Source organism: Dermacentor variabilis, chromosome 8, assembly GCF_050947875.1.
Source record: "Dermacentor variabilis isolate Ectoservices chromosome 8, ASM5094787v1, whole genome shotgun sequence".
Taxonomy (NCBI): Eukaryota; Metazoa; Arthropoda; class Arachnida; order Ixodida; family Ixodidae; genus Dermacentor; species Dermacentor variabilis.
In genome coordinates, this window is record NC_134575.1 from 13,252,686 (window position 1) to 13,272,496 (window position 19,811).

The following is a 19,811-nucleotide window of genomic DNA, read 5'->3' on the forward strand; positions in this document are numbered from 1 at the left end:
CTGCGTTGTCAAGGGCAACCGCGGCGAAGCGTTGAAAGATGGCGACGGACGACTTCCGAGACGTGCTGCTCGAGCTTGAGCGGCTCGAATCGGAGGACAAGCACATCAGGAAACGGGCGCTGGAAAACATCTGCTCGGCCGTGAACGCGTTGCACGGCGACCTGCCCGAAAACAAGCGCAAGGTGCTCGTGTCGGTCATCATCCGTCCCGTAATCGGCGCGCTCACCGACCCCACCGAGCGGTGTCGCGAACTCGGCGCTCAGTTGCTCCTCGACATCACGTCGGTGCTGCCTCTCTCCGACGACGTAGTGGCCCTGATCGTGCCGGCGCTGCGCCGACGTCTACTCGCCGGCAGTGAGCCGGTCACAAGCTGCGCGGGCGAAGTGGCCGAGGAAGTGCGCCTTCTCGAAGCTCAGGCGCTCACGCGGACGGTCATGGGCGCTGGGTCGAGGTGCGCGTCTCACCTGAACGACATCGTCATAACGCTGTGCGCCTGTCTCGTGGACCCATTCGTGGAAGTGAAAAAGGAAGCGTGCCGCTGCGCCGTTCAGCTGGAAAAGGCCGTGCCCAACCACTTCCACCTGCAGTGCGACTCCATGCTACCTGCGCTCGTTCAAGCGCTGCGGCACCAGCACTCGGCGCTTCGGACGCTTGCGGTACAAGCGTTAGGTAAGCAGCGCGATCTGAACACTTGGGGACATAGGCACAAACAGTCGCTCACGAGTTGGTGCAAGAGTTAACGGCAGATGCACATATTGCTTCTTTCCAAAGTTACGCCGATTGCTTCAAGCGAGACCTGCGCTCATGCCTAGCTCGCTTACTTCTCCACTCAAGAAAAGCAGGAAAATGCCGATCAAGAAAAGGGTCAGACAGGGGGACACAATCTCTAGAACACTAATCACTGCATGTTCAGAAGAAGTATTCAAGTTGTTAGACTGGGAAGGATAAGGGCTGAGGATCGACAGCGAACGTCTGAGCAAACTGCTGTTTGCAGATGACATTGCCCTGTTCGACAACACCGGAGATTAGTTGCGACAGATAATTAAGGGTCTCGGCAGACAAAGTGTAAGAGTAGGGTGGAAGATTAATATGCAGAAGACAGACGTAATGTTCAATAGCCTGGCAAGAGAATGAGAATTCATAATTTGCAGTCAGCCTCTAAAATGTGTGCATGAGTACATTTACCTAGGCCATTTACTCACAGGAGTACCCAGCCTCTATATGTGTGCAGGAGTACGTTTACCTAGGCCAATTACTCACAGGAGGACCCAGATCATAAGTAAGTTTACAGAATAAAAATGAGTTGGAGCGCATACGGAGGGCATTATCAAATTACGACTGGCTGCTTACCACTATCCTTAAAAATAAAAGTGTACAGTCGTTAGCAAATGGGGCACAGACTTGGAATTTAACAAAGAAGCTTAAGAAGTTAACTGTGCAATGAGCGACGGAACGAAAAATGATATGCACAACGTTAAGAAGTGGAAATACAGTGATGTGGATTAGAGAGCAAATGGGGATAGCCAATATTCTAGTTAAAATTAAGAGCAAAAGATGGGAGCTGGGCTGGACATGTAACACATAGGGCAGATAAGTGGTAGTCTGTTGAGGGTTATGCAGTGGGCACTAAGGGAAAGGAAGCGCAGTCGAGGATGGCATACGATTAGGTGGAGGGGTGAAATTAGGAAAGTTGCAGCCATAAGATAGGGTCAGCTGGCACGAGACAGGGGTAATTGGAGATCGCTGGGAGAGGCCTTCATCCTACAGTGGATATAAGTAGGCTGATGATGATGACAAAATGCCACATCACATGTTCAAGTAATCGCACATCGCATGCCCTCTAGTTTGTTCCTCAGCACTTGCATGTCATTCTGGCCTGCCTCTTACTGACTCGGAAACGTCCTTCTGCTGCCTAGCATTGGATGACCATACAGAAATTTTATTCAATTCTTGCAGGCCCCATTCTTGAGCAGAATGACTGCAACTCACTCACGCCTACTGTCATCTCATCAGTGGCAGAGCTACTTGATGACCGCTCTCCTGCCGTCCGGATAGCTTTGGCCACAGCAGCGGCTAGATGGGTGGCTAAAACTTTTGGACCGGTGGCGCTGCCCATTGTGCTTATAGCACTTGCAGATCCTGTTGAAAGGTTGGTATGCACACCTAAAGGGCTTTTGACTCCCAAATACTTTCCAGAAAAAAGCTATGCTGATTCAACGAACATCTTAAAATCTGTTTGAAGCGAAGCTTTCATGAAGCGGACAATTAAATGCTATAAATTTGCCCATTTATTTCTTGTGTCTTAGGCGTAAAGGAAATTGGCACGCGCACCCGTGCTACTCAGTCTAATGCATACGGCAGTCCTCTGAAAGAGCTAGTTCTTGTAGGCACGATAAAAGTGTACGTGTGACTGTGGCCTAAGGGTTTGAGCGTTGGGATGCTCTGCTGAGGGCCTGAGGTTTGATCCCACCATCGGGCGCATAATGACATTTTGTTTATGCGTGAACTATTCGTCACTCAGCAGCCATGACCAGAAAAGTTCGAGACTGTTCACAAAGAAAGCCTTACAAACTGTTCGGAATTTCTGAATTGCCTTTTATCTTCCCAAACTTTCGCATGTTAGTCATACCTCAATATTAAAAACGCAGATATAATGGATTATTGGACCTAACAAAGTAAATCAAATTTTCCTCCCCAATATTAGCCTGTAATGAATATACGTTTACAATGACTATTGGATATAATGAAGCTATTTTTATGTTGGATGCAAGACTGTACATGATTATTTAAAAAAGGGGAGTCACTCATGCAGCTTGTATTTTGCATTTACCCCAAATATTCACGGAAGATGCTTCGTCCAAAAAAGAAGGTTTTCCTCAGCATACATGTAAGTTGTAAGCATATTAACCTGACTGAATTGATAACGGAAAAAAAAATTAAAGCACTGAAGAGAATGTATCACCACTGAAACTAAAATGCAAGGTGAAATGCAAGTTGACAAGCACAACTCATTTTCAAGAAGGAAGCTCAGTGTAGTAGTCATCTCTCGGCGACATTGGTTCTACAGCATGAGTTTTGGCACTATAGAAGGTTAAGAATTGCAGAAGCATGTTTGAATGTGTGTCGTTTCTTACTTGGCATGTGCATGTAAGTGACAAGACATTGCAAACTAGCTGAATGTGCATTTCATCTTCTCACGATTATGGAATATTTTAGACTTTCTAGATAATACGTAACGCAGTTGCCACACATGGGTCACCGTGGGATTTTTGTGACACTTTAAGATACTGTGAAGGTCAGAGACAAGGAAACAAGTTGCCGTCCCTGGTGAAACTCTCTGTCCACTTCTTGCACCCCACCACCATACTTCATTAACCCCTGAGGAAGGAGCTGAGTTCGCTCCGAAAGGTTGGGTTTTAATAAATCCACTATTGGTTAGAGACATTCCTAAATGTGGTTCCCAGCTTTATTTTGATGAACAAAAGTTAATTTGTGATTTACTTCTGCTTGAGAAGTAAACATTGGTACTGTTCCTAGAGCATTAAGTTTTTCATTGGTTACTAGGCGAGGTGCTTCACTATTTTGGATGTTACCTCAGATAGAAGGATACATTTGAATTTATTGTAGCTAATGACGTTAATGCAGGAGCAGTGACTGCAGTGTTTCGAGTAGCAGCTTTCCTGACAAAAAAAAAAAACATTTCATTTTTCAGTGTTAGTGCCAAAGCAAGTGACCTCTGGAATGCAGTCGGAAAACTGTATGCAACTGATCAGTCATTGAGGCCTGGTGAGTACTAATCAGTTTAAGCATTGTTCTTTCAAACGCCTCATTTTCAGCATTATTCTCTCAAAAACTTATTTTTTTCTCTGGAGAGTGCAGGTTTAGCCAGTGATTCACTGGCAAACCTTAGGTTAATGCCTTCTTTAGAAAAATTTCCTTTCATAAGGCTTTAAAGTACTGTCGAATGTCAATATAAGTAAACATGTATGTAACAAATTATCGGGTCGGATGAAATAAATCTAAAATACATTTTTGTTTTGTGTTAGTCTCAGTGCCTGAGTAACTTATTACGTTTTTGGTTAGCAGAAGATTACGCTTACACGGTGACTAAAAAACTTGCCCTCTGGTGGGAAAAGCCAACTGCAAGACTTATTGTGTCTTTCGCTGACTCCTTCGTGCAGCTGTCGAGAGTGAGGGCTGTCGACTTCTGGTCCAAAAGCACCTTCCATACCTTATGGGCGTGACACATGACTCTTTACAAGGCTGGCGGCTGGAAGAGCAGCTACGCGCAGCGAAGCTCCTGTGCGAAGCGTTCCGACACGCCGGGGCGCATGCAGCACCTCACCTGTGCTCATTGCTGCCCACGCTCACAACTGTGCTCTGCCGGGATGAACAGGATCTCAGGCACTGGGTGAGGTTTAACTTCAGTTTAACCAGAGTCGACACAACCCGACAAATATTTAGTGACATTGAAGACTTCGTTAAATTGAAAACTCTTACAACACTGATGCAAATATGATTATTTCATTCAAGAGCGAAAAAGATATAACTTTTTGTCTGCTTATGCGTTATAGATAGCGCACTAGTGATGCAAAACTGTCGATGGTACTATCGATGATTGAATCATTATCAAACTATTAATAGTATAATTTTTGAACTGTAGATGGTAATGCACTTAACACTAAAGCAATATAGCGATACAATGTGTTGCCACCATTGAAACACCTTATGTATTAGGTGTGTACTGCAGCAGGGCTTTTCTCTCAGGCTTCCCTATGGACATTGTGCGCCCTCTAGCAATGGTGCCACGAAGCCTGCCCATGGCCTTTGAAATGCATGGCACACCAGTGCAGGCGCTGAGAAATGCATCGGGTGGCAGCTGATCTCCTTTCTCGCGCTTTTTTCTTTTTACCCACTGCACCATCTAGTGGCGCTGTCAGAAAATCTGTGCGTGGCATCCGAAATGAGGTGCATTGTGCACCGATGCATGCAAACACTGACAGTTATTTCCTCTCTGGCTGCACACCCTGTGGCACATACTACTTGGGGCGCTATAACGTAAAACTATTCCAAACTTTTCTATTCCAATTCTGCAATCAGCCCGCCGCGATTGGTGAAACACGTTTTTGGACCACCCCCACTTCACCTGTCTGTCACACGACACCACGAAAACTGCAATAGCTCCCCATCTGATATAATGTGTACACACTGATTATTCATGATTTGACCGAACAAAAGAAAAATTTAATTTCTGATTCGATGCCTTTTCAACATTAACCCTCAGCTATTGGTCAAAAGTTTTCAGGCTGCACCCACTTCAGCTGCCTGTCATGCAACGTCACAAAGCCGCAAAAACTCACCACGTCAAAGTGACGTGTACGCGTTAAAGATGCATTAATATGCCGAACAAAACTGAATTTTCTTCTGAATAGCCGCAGGCTGTCCCATTCCGAAAGGAATAAAAGATGGCTGCCGCCGATCGCTCAGGCACTGGCTACTCGCACCTGCCGGAGAGCATGGGTTTATTTGCGTGTAATAAAACTTTTTGCGTGGCCGTGTAACATTTTCGAGCACGTTCGGCACATTTACGACCTTGTTCTATCAACTCTTCTTTGCTGAGGATCCGTTTTAGCGTCACTCTTAAGCTTCCGTCGCATGCTGCTGTGATTTTCAGCGAGCCACCGTAAGCTAAGTAAGGAAAAGTGGACCAATCACAGACGCCGGCACCACCCTCTTCATCCGGTTACCGATTTTCAGTGCAGTGGCTCGGCCCCATCGAATCCCTCTCCACTTGAGCGGGCTCCTCGCCTCTTGTGAGCCAATTAGATAAGACAAGCTGCTCAGTGTAGGCAATGTTATTCGTTTTTCAAGCAAACAAAAGTGACCTCCTATGAACGAGGAGAGCGTTTGACTGATCTGTTCAGACAACCCTGTGGGTGACTGCCCAATGCTTACGTCGGCGGTTACGCAAATTTGACATCAGGAGTTTGGAATAGTTTTACGTTACAGGGCCCTTGGTGACCCAAGTTGATGAGAGGTTCATTGAAGAGTGGCACATACCCAGTGCATTCATGGCAGAGCTTGCTAAAATGTTGGCATGAAAGGCGTTCATTGAAAAGTGACAAATACCCATTGCATTTGTTGCACAGCTTGCTAAAGCATTGGGCTGCTGTCCTTGAGGAGCTTGTGAGCCGTGAGTTCGATTCCATCCAGCAAGGGAGAAATTTCAGATGTTTTCTAATATAGTACATTCGCCTGGTTGAAATGCACCTGGGCTCCTCTTCCGCTGCACAGCTGCCGCTGCATGGCGCTGCTCAGGACACGCACAATCAGTGCCACCATAAAGTCTGCGCTCGGCGTGGGTTCGATTCCGCCGAGCATTAGAGAAATTAAGAGAATCTTTTTGATCGTTATAGAGTGGCACATTCCCAGTGGCAATTACTGTCTAGTTACTGAAGCTGGCGCCAAAGACGTTCATTGAAGAGCTGCACGCAACTATACTGGCACATGCCCAGTGACCCCAATTAGTATCAAAGAGGCTCGTTGAAGAGCAGCACATTGCACAGTGCTCCAACCCAACATGAAAGAGAGTCATTGAAGTAAATAGCCATGCCCCATACCCAGTTCCGCATGCCCAATGAATCCCGCGAATATGCGCAAAATTGCCGTGTGACTGGCCACTCGAGGCACTTTGCAAGTACACGTGGGCTTCCGTCACGCTCGGAAAAACACTTGTGTTGCACGTATTGAGCAACAGAGAGCTGTATCGGGAGTATTTCATGTTGCTCTACAATTTTCTCATTGATGCTTTTCACCAAATTATAATATTTGAGAAGTTTCTTAATTAATTCAGACCAATAATGTAATTAGGCAGAATGCAAAAAGTAATCTGAGTATCTCCAAGCAACGGCAAACAACATTCCCTTGGTTCTGTCCAGCTATGTGGCATTTGCATATTTTAAAATCTTGGTGCATCATAGTTGTGACAGTGTGTGTGTGTGTGTGCGTGTGTGTGCATGTGCGTGCGCGCGCGTGTGTGTGTGTGTGTGTGTGTGTGAGTGAGAGAGAGAGTGATTGAGTGAGTGAGTGAGTGCACGCGCGCTAAACAGCATTGAAAGACTATGGGCACCGAGACTGAAAACTCCTCCCTTTCCCAGCAAGCACAATGTACACATAGTTGAACCCTCCATATGATCCGCAGTTTCAGAAACACTGAGTTAGACATGGATGGGTTAGATGGAATAGATGGTTAGATGGAATAGATGGAATGAAATAGGTGAATGGAATGAAATATATGGATGGATCGAATGCAAGGTACAAGGGTGGGATAGAGGAATAGATGAATGGATAGAGGATGGATGGATGGATGGATAAATGGATGGACGGAATGAGTAATGAGATAGATGAAGGGAAGGAATAGATGGATGGAATGAAATCAATGAATGGGTGAATGGAGTGGAATGGAATGATTGGGACGAAGTGGAATGAAATAGATGGGATAGAATTTGATGGAATGAATGGTTGGGGAGGATGAAATGGATGAGATATAATGAGAGGGATGTATAGGGTGGATGGAACAAAACAGATGGATGTAATGGATGGATAAATCAAATGGAATGTGTGGCTAGAATAGGTGAAATAGAATTGGATGACATGGAATAGATGTATAAATGGAGTTGAATAGGTGGGTGGGATGAATGGAATGGAACAGGTGGATAGATGGAATGGATGGAATAGATTAATGGGTGGGCGGATTGATGAATGGAATAGGATAGACGGATGGAGTGGAATGGAATAGATGGATGGGGATTGAGATGGAGTGAAATTTGATGGAATGATGATTGGGAAGGATGAAATTGATGAGATATAATGGGATGAATTAAACAGACAGATGGGATAGATGGAATAGAATGGATGAAACTGAATGTATGGATGAATGGATGGATCAATCTTTAAGTAGCTTACTATGCACTGTTTATAACTGCCACAAAGGCTAGCTAACATGAAGCTGTGCTAACATGAACAAATGAAATGTGAACAAGCTATAGCTAACTAGAGAACTTCCATTTGTTCCTGCTTTCATCAATTGTGATGTTGGCATGTGCATTTAGTTTGGGGCCCACATCAACTTTTACAAATGTAATATGTTGCAAGATATGACAGTACTCTCAAGTTATTGTTTGCAAGAGGTGCCGTACTTTCTCGTTCACATGTTTTTGTCCATCGTAGCAAGTATAAGGTGCAGTGAGCAATTTCATAAGTTAGCTGGTGAAGGGATACGGACGGTGCTTTTTTCGCTGGCTTAAGTATATTTGCAGCATTCTGACTTCGTGAGATTTTAAGTGCTCTTGGTAACAAAGAACAAAGCACACAGTAGCACACAGTAGTACAACCATTTAAAAAGGGCATGTATTGTTCCTGTTTTAATACAGTTTCAGCTAACCAAATGCCTCTGAACTATGCTGAGCAGGTGAGAGGTTCGGCTCACCAAGCAGTGATGCTGAGCGAATCTCCCTCTATAACAGACATTAAGGACCATGCTATTTGCGGGTTCAGTTCCAACAACGCAAGAATGTCCAAGCGATCGCATTCACCTATGCTAGTGCCACACTCCGAAGCGGAACTGGAAGCCTTTTGCTGGGCAGTTCTGCGAGGAGCAGCAACAAGTGGTCAGTCAGCCCACGCCCCTGTTATCCACACGAGCAGGCGGCACTTGCATCAGAACACTTACGCCATCTCTCGTGGACGCTGCATAACTATGACACCAACATTTACCATTGTGTGTGTAGCATGTGGGGAAGCGGAATGTCACAGGAAGCAAGAAAGCTGAGAGCATCCCCACAACTTTTGTGACCTATTAACGAAGCAAGTACTACTAGATTCATTTTCTGTTTTTCACCTGCAGCTCACAAAGAGCCTGGAAACATGCGCCCGGTGGGTGGACCCCGAGAGCTGGCTGGAAGCCGTGTCGGTTCCCTTCTCAACAGGCGCACTGCACGCTCTGGCTGCACTCGTACGACCCTGCCCGCCCGACCGGCTGAGGCCTTACGCACAGCAGTTCTTTCCCATTCTGTTTGAGTACTCGGGTGCTGCGGCTGATACGGTGAGTATATGCTAACAGAGTAGCCATTTGGCAGTGAAATTGCTTGTGTTGCATGCTTCCTGCCTGTGTTACTTCAGTCGTTGTGCATTGGGCAAGTGATCGGTCCTTGTGCTGCGACAGTATTAATTTGCCTTTGCAGACTGCCTTTCTTGCTGTCCAAGATAGCCATTGATAAATATACCGTGAACGTGTTATTCCCAATTACTTGAAGTGTTGAAATACTGTGCTTTTGCTCGCCAAGAAGCGTCACGCAAGAGAATGGTGTTCCAGCGCATTCTCTTTTGAACGCAGCGCAGCGAGGTGCCGAGACTAGTACTGATATTTGTGTCTCTATCACATTATTCCCCTTTAAAGGGACTGGCAACCAATTCTGATGGTACCCCTTTCTTTTTTAGTGGAGCGGAAAGCTTACCAGTCAGAGTGTCCAATCCTAAAATGTTAGCCGGAAAATGTTGTATCTGAATTTTTTATTTGTAGTTGCGATCGAACTCATGAAGTCGTACGCTGGAACCATGCTGGAAACAGCGATAAGGGGGCGCGATAGCGATTGTATGCCAGCATTGGTGGAAAGCAGACGACACGTGTGGCCCTGGCTGTAAGAAAATAATATGTTGTTTATTGAGCCGATGTTCGGGTGGGTCATGTTTTCTGAAGTGTTGAATTATTTCTACAATAATAGCCATGTGCTTTCGTGGTTTCCTGTCCAACTTCTTTTGTCAGATGCAAATGAAGGTGTTCTTCTTAAAGAGGCCAAGTTTTCGAAATCGAAACAATGCTTTTACACCAGTAGTCAAGTAGTGCTGTTCAGGTAGCACTGACACCCATTTACGGCACAATTAGTCAATGTCATTTTGTATTGCATGGAGATATCACAGCCTTCTGGGTACTCACTCACAAAGTTGCATGAGTACAAAAAGCCCTCGTGCACCATCATGTAGTGAGGGATGCCACAGCTTGCCTTTGGTCTGCCAGTCCACTCATTGCCGCGAAGTCAGCATCGCTTGTTTGCGTGAACTGTTTTTTAGTCTGTAATTTGCATAAAATAAAGTCTATACACCTATGTAATATTAAGACTGTGATTTCAAACAGTAATTATGCTGCACATAACAGCTGACTTATGTACACTAATCTGAGTGCATCCATAGGTTTGCACCGAGGTCTCACTGCCAGATGGCACAACATGCCTTTTTTCATGACTTTCTGTTGCAATTTAAAATGATGCTAATTCCTACTTAAATTAGCATGCTCGATTCTATCACTATAAATTCTGGTCTTTTCATTTCTACCAGCATCTCACGACAGATTCTGGGCTGTTGTCGGTGTCTTTAAAACACCAGTCGAACTTCAACATAATGACCATGGATATAACGAAATAAATGTTAAATGTTGCTCAGTAATATGCGCATGCAATGAATATATTCCTATAAAAAACATTTGTAATACAACAAATGTGTTTTCGTGTTGGACACGATTTCGTTATAATGAGTTTCAGCTGTAACGCTAAAACATACGCAGAAGCATATACGTACCAGTTGAAAACTCTATTGTGAATCTCCTGCCATGCAGAGGAGCCAACTTGAGGTGCTGGGAATCATGGATGCTCTGCTGTCATGTGTGTGTGACCCCATGGACCTGTCGGTGAAAGAGCTGCTGTCCTGCTGCTTGAGTATTCGGGCCTGCTCTTCCCAGGACGAATGCGTCGCCGAAAAGGTTTGTCTGGCAGTATACGTGGGAGAAGAAACAGGCATGCATCTTTGTGGTGTGGCTCCTGTAGAATCTTATTTTCTGTCTTTGCGTAAACGAGCAGGGTGTCGCCTTGTCAATCATTCATAAATTTTGTGCTAACGAGTCAAACAACAGGACATGGACAGGAACACTAAGTGATAGGGCAGAGCAAATATGGCGAAATCAAACAACTCAGTTTGAGTAGAATTTATACTTCAGCTGATTGGTGCATGTTTCTTTACGATAAGTTTAGTGCAAGGCAAGAGATCAAACATATGAGAATTGTTCAATAAAGACTGAGACTAATGCTCTGAAATCTTTATTTCTGGAAATTATTCGTCGGCACCTTTATCCCTTTCTATATGCTCCTCAGTAAGTGAAATGCCCGCATCCCACTGTTTTCCCCAACCTAGATAACGTGAGTGAAGCCATCGTTTGGCACCTGCTTAAAGATCGCCTATAATGTCTTAAGGGGAGACATGGATCTTTTGGCCTAAAAATTACCAAAAAAAGATTTGCCTTTGTAAAATTACATTTCTGGATTCTGCATCTATTATTCTCTTGATCTGCCAAGTTTATTATCTCCTATGTCCATATTTCAACCATAATATGTTAATTTTAAAACTGTTGGGTGGGAGATTAGTTTGTCTTCTTCATTTTCTCAAAACACTAATTCTGCACACCCAGCATGTGTTTTACTGTAACACATCAGTACTTATACCAGATAGAATAATAATTTTCCTCACAGCATGAAGCTAGTTGTTTGGAGTTCACAAAATAGAGAGCAGGTATAAAAAAATTGTTTTACAGTTCTTAAAATTTGTCTTGTGTGACTACTGCATGGCCGTGTTCAAAACAATGGAGTTCAGTCTGATATGAAACAAGAAATGATGACCCAATCATAAAAGTGCTTCCGTCATTGTGAGTCTTATGCTTTCTGGTATTGATCCATGTACCATATGTATTTTTTTTTTGCAGTGTTTATTTCTCCATTGTTCTAGAGAACAAAATTAATTTTCTTTTAATTATCTCACTAAATAATGAATGCACAGAAAAAAGAATTGCATTTTAAGAATCGAAAAAAGAAACTAAACAAACATGCAAACTTTTATCAAATTTGGTTCAATAATAAGGCACGATAGCTTTAAAACCCATGTCTCTTGTTCCATGTCGAAGCAATTTTTGCTGTGAGGTACTTAATGAAGTCGGAGAGTGTCAGCTCTGGACTGTAGGACGGGTAAAGAGAATGTGTCGGGAACGAAAAAAAAAATAAGGGACATTACTTTAACATGGAGCAAGGCGTAGTTAGCACATAGGGGACGATGTTTAGAAAGGTGGCAAAAGATAGCTTGGCTCATGTTGTCTAGGTTTGAGGCCTCAGTCTCATCATCAGTCTTAGCCTATATATGACAACCCTTGTACAAAGAGAGATGGGACAATTGGTTGTATTATCTCTTGTTGTATGCGTGGCTGTTTGTCTTGCACTAAACTTGTTGTAACTAGCAATTCAGTTGGACAAACTAACAAGCCAGCTAGGCAGGAGCAGTGGGGGAATAAGCTGGCATCTCAAGGACAGCACTAAACCTTCCTTTTTCTTTTCTTCTGGCATCTTCATGTGCATTACTTTGATGCAGTCGCTACTGATCACGTAAACATTGAAGTGCATCTGCACCTCATGTGCAGGTGTCGATGCTGCTGAGGCAGCTTGCGGACATGCTCAACCTCCCCTGTGTGGAGGACATGTGTGTCGGCTACGGCAAGGACATGATCCAGGACCTGTCGGAAAACCGGCCACACACCAAGACAACACAGTGGGATGCCGTGCGGGAGCTCGTCTCACTTGCAGGTGTGTTTAAGTCTTTTTTCTATCTGGCTCTTTTAAGTTCTAGTGTGAAGAACTTTAGCCTTAATGAAGCTGGAAGTTATGGTCATGTGTGCATCTGCAAAGTGTTGAGACAGAGTCAGGATAAGTTGATGTTCTGGAAGCCGTGATGGGAGGTTATTATGGCTTGTGTAGTATATTGGGGTCAGTTTTCCAATGCCCTCACCATTTGCATTACTGTACAAAGGAGAGTAAACAGTGAAATTAAGATCCCATAACCTTTAAAGTAAATAGCCTTCTTTGGCTCCTTCGGCTGTTTTTGTGGTTGGTAGTCGATAGTTGGGGTTCGGCAAGAAGAGTGTTCGTGTGATTACTTTCTCTGGCTCTCTGGCTCTCTCTCACCCTCTCATTTGCTTGCTTATTCGTTTGGGCTATTCGCTTACATTGACACTCATAGTCAATGGTTTCTGCACAATTTCTTTTTGTCCTTTCAGTCTTAGTGCTCCCATTCTACCAAGCATATCTCTCCCTCTGGCTTGCATAGCAGCATGTTAATGAATAGTTATACACCAACAAGCCTCTTCACTATTTAATAACAAACTTTCTTTCCCATAATTACATATTATGAAAAGAAAACTTGCTGATATAGTCCTGTTATGCCCAAATGCACCTTTCCTTCTTACTAAAGCTTCAGGCCATCCTTACTCAATTAAAGATTCATTCATTCATGCATTCATTCGTGCAGTTGTGGCAACACTTTTCTTAAGTAGGTCATATTTTCTTAGCCAGCAACCATCGTTTTCAGCGCCAGTTAAGCCTAATTTATAATAATCCAATGTAGTGCCCTTTTAAAACAGAGTACTTGTGTTTCACACGCATGCACAGCTGCCAGCTAATGCCAGAAGAAAAAAAGGGGGATTCTTGACTAGACGAACCACTGCAGGTCCACAGAGTGGAGACCTGGTTCCTTCGCTCGTCGCGCTGCTCAACGCAGTCCAGCGGCGGCCGGAGTGGCAGCCCCAGGCAGCCACGGTGCTCCAACAGGCGCTCTCCTTTGGCCGGATGCCCCCTCAGTGCACCAATGCGGCGCTGCAGGCCCTGCTCCCACTGCTGACCGCTGCGGGACGACCAAGCATTCCGGCACGGACCTCTGGGCTGCGATGCCTCCTCCAGCTTCTGGAGTGCATACCATCCCTGCAGGTCAGCCGACTGCTGTAGCATTACACCATGTTGCATCATGTAGCCATGCTATCCATGTGGAATGTTTTTGACGTGCCAATCTTGGTCACCTGAACCCTACTTAGTCTCCTATATGGGCTAACCTGAATTAGGAAAACTGTTGGTTTTTAATGTGATTAGCATTGTTAGGCTACTTCCCCCGCTTTGCCATTTGCGCCATGTTTCTAGCCTCCTTACTTTGGCTGTCTTTCTAATAAAAAGAATGATTTGCAAAACTTCGGTACTAGTCGGTATAAAACGTGGGTCCCCAAGCACAACAGCCTGATGCTGCATCCGCTTGGCCACGATCATGAGCTTGGTAGCGAGGGATTGGTTCTAAACATTAGCACGGGTTGGCACACCTCCGGTGCAATCTCAAAGTCCACTCAAAAGGAGAGGGACATTGAGCTAAATTGGGAGGGGGACATTGCATCGCTAGATGATGCAGTGTGTCCAGAGGGAAGCGCAAGGGAGGATCCCGGCTGCAGTACACAGCTCATATACATGGATGCATATCAGCAGTGGCTCACACTATGGGAAAATAATGAGAGCCATTTTGTCACCCGCAATGAAGCCGGTACAAATTGCCCCAATGGTATACGGCCCTGCTACAGAAATGTTGACATGGACCTCTACAACATGCAGCCCCTCCAGGTAATGTATGACGTTGTCTGCCAGGGTGTGTGTGACGACAGCATCGGCTGCAGGACCAACTAGCCATACAGAGACAAACAGGCATGGGTGGTCAAGCTGTATGTGGTCACAGCCAACATTGATGTGAGCGACGGGTTGGTCAACAAGAACATGGACTCCTTGCAGTACATGGAGCACGATGAAAACTGCCACCCCATGCACCTGTAGCTCAAGTTCTTTCACCAGGTTTCATACATCTCCTTGAAAACCCATGAATTTGAAGAAAGAGATTCAAGGACCCTAAAGCTCAATGAAAATAAATGTGCTCCTTGAATTCCTTGAAAACTGGGGTTGGAGGCAACTTTTGAACATTCAAATCAACAAAATCCGCATGCGTGCTATGCCATGGACATGTGTCTATCGGGAAAAAAATCCTAGCTATTTTCCTTTGAGAGCGCCACTAAACCATTGCAATGTGGCCTGTTCACAGCCACCAATGACAGGCTTATTTAAAACACCATTTCCATCATGGAGCTAGACAAAGACGGATCAAGCGACCGAACCATGCCACTATTTTGTTGTTTCAGTAGTTTACGCCATAGCCATCATAGCTCCATTTTTGAGCCCTAAGCTCCAGACATGCTCTGCTGAAAATAAGTTTCAACCATTTGGCTTTAACATGAGTATCTTTGGCTGAAGTCGGATGCTGTACTAACCATCATGCCAGAAAAAGATTGAGATTATTACAAAGGAACCGTCAACTTAGAAAAGTGACCTGAAGAGCTTGAAATGTGTGTCTAACTCAGCAGCTGCTTAGCTGCAAGAAATTGCAGGTAATAAAAAGGAGATTTATTTTTTCAGTGTATGTGTACGAATAATGTTCGTTTCCCCCTCCTTGAATTTTGAGTCATATGTTCTGTACAAACCTAGCTTCACCCTCCAGCAGCATATTGGCTCGGGCACATAACATTAAACAAATCTTTATCGATGCTCTCAATAATGAATCTCCCACCACCAAATTACATGTACACCACCACTTGAATGCAAAGTGCATTAACAAGGATAAACATTCCCAAGGGATGGGTTCTGTCTGAATATTTTATGGCTATGACTTGGAGTAGTAGCTTTTACTAAAACTTTGACTTGCTGTATCGGAATGTTTGGCAGTGCTACATGTGATGACTGAGGCAGCGATAAAGCTACAAAGCACATTTCTTGCCACTGTCTTCGCAACCCAGGGTGGTGAACTCCCTCCAAAGCTTGCTCAGTTAGGCTCACACGTGAGTCTGAGAGAGGCCTAAGTTAAATGTACTTTATGACCAAGGCAGAGTGAGCTGTGCTCATTTTACCAGCCTGTGGCTGCGAGCCTTAGTGCACACACTAGTGCACACACTAGTGCGCAAACTATCACCGCCACTGCCCACACTAGGGGTGAAACAAGCGCAACTTCTTCGAGCAGGTGTCGGGCGAGGTGGTGACTGCCGTACTGGGCCTGCTGGAGGATAGCCAACCGCAGGTGCGCATGCTAGCATGCCAGGCTGCTGCAGCGTGTGTCCCCGAGCAGCTGGCCGTGCGGGCCCTGGCAGCACGGCTTGAGGACGACTCGCGCCAAGTGCGCATGGCCGCTGCTCGTGCCCTTGAGAACCTCGCCCTGGACGGCCTCGAGGAGGCGCTCGACGCACTTGCCCTGCATGCCACCAGTGCCGGGAACGACGCAGCAACAGGAGGCAGCGGAGGACGGGAGAGTGCCGCTTCCTATCATGGTGAGCAGATGAAATTTAACGGGAATGGCATATAAGTACTTGAAGGTACTTAACAAACAGCAGGATTGTAGTTTACGTGGGCTAGTTACACATAGCTTATTAAGAAAAAGAAAAAACAGCACTAAGATGGGACACAGACAGCGAAGACCACAGGTCAGCATACTCACTCATGAGTGCAGTGACTAATAGTTGCTCCGCATTTATTTCTCAGCTCTGTCTGAGATAGATAGAGCATTGGTGAGTGACGAAGGGCGTGGGTGGACATGAGCATGAACAAGAGTGGGTGCCGGTTAACATGGAGGATGAACAAAGGTCAGTGACGGTGAGCTTGAACGGACTGTCGTGCGAGTGACTCGACAAGTGTGAGTGGGCGTAAGTGTGTATGTGAGTGAGAGCTAGTGAGTGGGAGCAAACGCAAGTATGAGCTCGAGTGGGCGCCAGAAAATGTGATTGGAAGCAACTATGAATGCGAGTTCGGGTGAGCATGAGTAGGAATGCCGACGAGTGTGAGTACACATGAGTTCAGGCGAGTGCAGAGCCTGAAAAGTGATTGGAGCTTCCCCAAGTTACTCCTGATGAATGAATCAAAGTAGCTATGGAATGTTGGTTTGAACATAGCAAATCTGGCTGGTTGGTGCCTTTTATAATCAGTCCAGTTTCAAGCTCAGAGATAGGATGGAACATATAACACCACAGAATGCTGTCACCTGTTCAATCCTTATGTCTCATTTCTGTACCATTCTCTTTGAAGACGCATAGCCAACTGGCCAAGACCTTCACAGTTCTAAATGTTTAAATTGCCTGGTTGAGAAATAGGCGTGCATGATTTCAGTCATTATTGCTGCTGCATTTGGTGCAGTCACATGACATTGCAACCACATGACATTAGCAACCACATGACATTGAATTGCCGTGTGGAATGAAGAAAGAGAACTACACAGAAATAGACACTGCTTCATTTTTTTTGTTTTGATGTAGCTGTGTTTGTTCTGCAGTGTAATTCGATGATGCATCACAAATGAACTCAAAACAACAGCATGTTGGCTGTTCATAGTTTCACAAACATCCTAGGGGCTGCTGTCTCGTAACAGCCCGAATTTCAATTTCCAGGTGACGTAACTTTTCATGGCCATTTGCACCTTTCTGTCTTTTCCAGAGGCTCTCAGCCGATTCTCCGACACGAGTTCGCAGCTGGAAATGGAGGAAGGTTTGCCCGGCTGAACAAGCATGTTTCCAAACCTTGTTTAGGAAGCACATCGTACTGCATTGCAACCAGGTCCGCAACTGTCATAAAAACTGCCCCATTTCATCCACCTGCCAGCTACCAGTATTGAAAAAAAAAAGAAAACTGTTTGTTCCGCCATCAAACTGTTGTTACAACAGAATCCCCCCCTTTATTTTTAATTCTCATGCTTCGGCACATGTACATAGTCCAACATCGTATAATGCTTTCATTTAGTTCCATCTGTCGTGGCATTGCGTTGTGAACTGGAGACTTCCACAGTTCCCGGTTGAGTCCGTCGTTTAAGTTAATGAGAGAGAAAATATGTATTTAATGTTGCTGCCAAAATCCGGTATTTCCAGCACCTGTTAAAGCAGTCAGCAGTTTCATTACATGTGCGTTGTACAACTCCCAGAGTTTCTTGAACTGTCTCAATTGTTCAGCTGTCTGCTAGTGGCCTCTGAAAGATGACTCTGTTGATATAATGTGTTTACAAGGTTGACAGCATCTCCCTTGTGTGCCCCTAAAAGTGCTCCGCAGTAGGAGCTAGTGCAGACAACGCACACGATACTGGTCGTGACACTTTATCAGTGTGGTAGTTAACTTACTGCTCTCTCTTATAAGTAAAAAAGAAAGCAGAAATGGACTGGTAGTTGTCACGTACTGAGTGTACTCATAAATCCTGTGCATTTGGTTCCACAAGGAATGAACTGAGAACAGTCAAAAATGAGTACATTGTGTACCTGCAGTTAGGAACTGTGAGTGGCATGTTAGGTTAGGTATTAGACAAACTGCTGGCCTCAACAATGTTAATAGTTGCTGTTAAGCATAGGCAGTACTCATAGGCAGCAGCCATGGTGCATTCTGTATACAAGGTGCACCAATATGAATGGGAACACCCCAATTTGTGTTCCAGACTGTTAAAGGTCCTTGCCTTTCTTGTGGCCAAATGACAAGGTGCCATGAAGTACTTACGGCGTTTTTCATTGGTCAATTCGGAGCAGGATTTCTTTGCTCTGTGGCAACGAATCTGAATTTCACTGGTCGATCTGGAGCGGGTTTGTGCTTTCCGCTGGTCGTTTCGGATCAACTCGCTCTGCGCTGGATCGCTCTCACTTGCTCCTCCACCGAGGTGCGGATTCAGGCAGAAATAGCTCGCATCACTTCCGTCTTAAAGCAAAATCGGTACCCCGTTGGTATGCATAACATTGTGTTGCTTCGCAAAATGGCTGCGTTCGGTGCAGCTGCAGAGGTCGCGTTTAGCGATGAGAGCTCGGACGACAGCGATTATGAGGTGACGCAGGTGCTGTGCGAAGCGTTCTATGCACCTTGTCCACGCAAAATCCTTGCGTGTGCGACATGGAAACGACGGACTCTGCGACTGCCGCAGTCAAATTACACACGGGCGACTGCGGGGGACGGTGACTTTGGCTGCCGTGGAAACGAACAGAGCGGAAGTTGGACATGGCTTCCGGATCCGGTTTGTGTCATGTGTACGCAGACTTCCTGTGTGATTCCCCACAGAGCGTTTCTGTGCTCCGCTGGCTGATTAAGATTTGTGAAACCCGAGAGCTTGCTCAAGGATTTCGGCAGTAGCTCCAGATCGACCAGTGAAAAATGCAACTGGTTGAATGAGGTGTCATTAGCATACGCCTGCAAGTGGTATTCCAACTCTTGCTTCTGCAGTACCTGTTCACTGAGTATTGATTAGACGTTCCATTTCATATATACGGCCCCTGTACATGAACAGAGCTCGACCCCGATAGCACAGACGATACCCTTGACCCATAGACTTCTCTTCTGGCATCAGTTCCCTTTGATGAACTGCATGCATTCTTGTATTTGGTCTCCCATACCAGCCCACTTTAGCTCAAGCCTATTCAAAGCTGTTGGATTTGCAAAGGAAACTGATCTTGCTGGTTCTTTGTAGAGGCCGGCCCCGGTAGTGCTGTGAAGTCAATAGCTCCAGCATTGAGCCTACTGTCTGTACAGTAGAAGGCTGACCCATTGATCCGTGCCACAAGGTCCATTGCATTACCGTGAACAATCAGGGCAGTGCTCAGTGCAGTCTGCTACGTTAGATTAGCACAGTGCAGCAAATCTGTGCCAAGTTAACTCATTTGTTGTGCAGGGTTATCGCCTGCAGTAAACATCAATTCACTGCACTCAGAGGACTGAGGAGCAGCCAGTCAGGCTTTTATCTTAGTGCGATCCTTTACTACTACAGCGTTGCGCTAGACGCAGAGTGTAACAGCAGTCTGCAGCGAAATGTTGGCAATAAAGAGAAGTGTTTAAAAAGTCTTGATCGCCATTTTGTGTTGTCTT

At 45.2% G+C, this 19,811-nt stretch overlaps 1 protein-coding gene across 1 annotated transcript; it reads left to right on the forward strand.

The window, feature by feature from the left end:
• Positions 1-13: 13 nt before the first annotated feature.
• On the forward strand, positions 14-19,789 carry LOC142589659 (dynein axonemal assembly factor 5-like). Its single transcript, XM_075701189.1, has 10 exons — positions 14-669; positions 1,957-2,149; positions 3,713-3,786; positions 4,182-4,411; positions 8,906-9,103; positions 10,670-10,813; positions 12,512-12,674; positions 13,594-13,850; positions 15,961-16,264; positions 17,421-19,789. The coding sequence occupies exons 1-10, from the start codon at positions 39-41 to the stop codon at positions 17,483-17,485; spliced, it is 2,259 nt and encodes a 752-aa protein (XP_075557304.1). The 5' UTR covers positions 14-38; the 3' UTR covers positions 17,486-19,789.
• Positions 19,790-19,811: the final 22 nt, after the last annotated feature.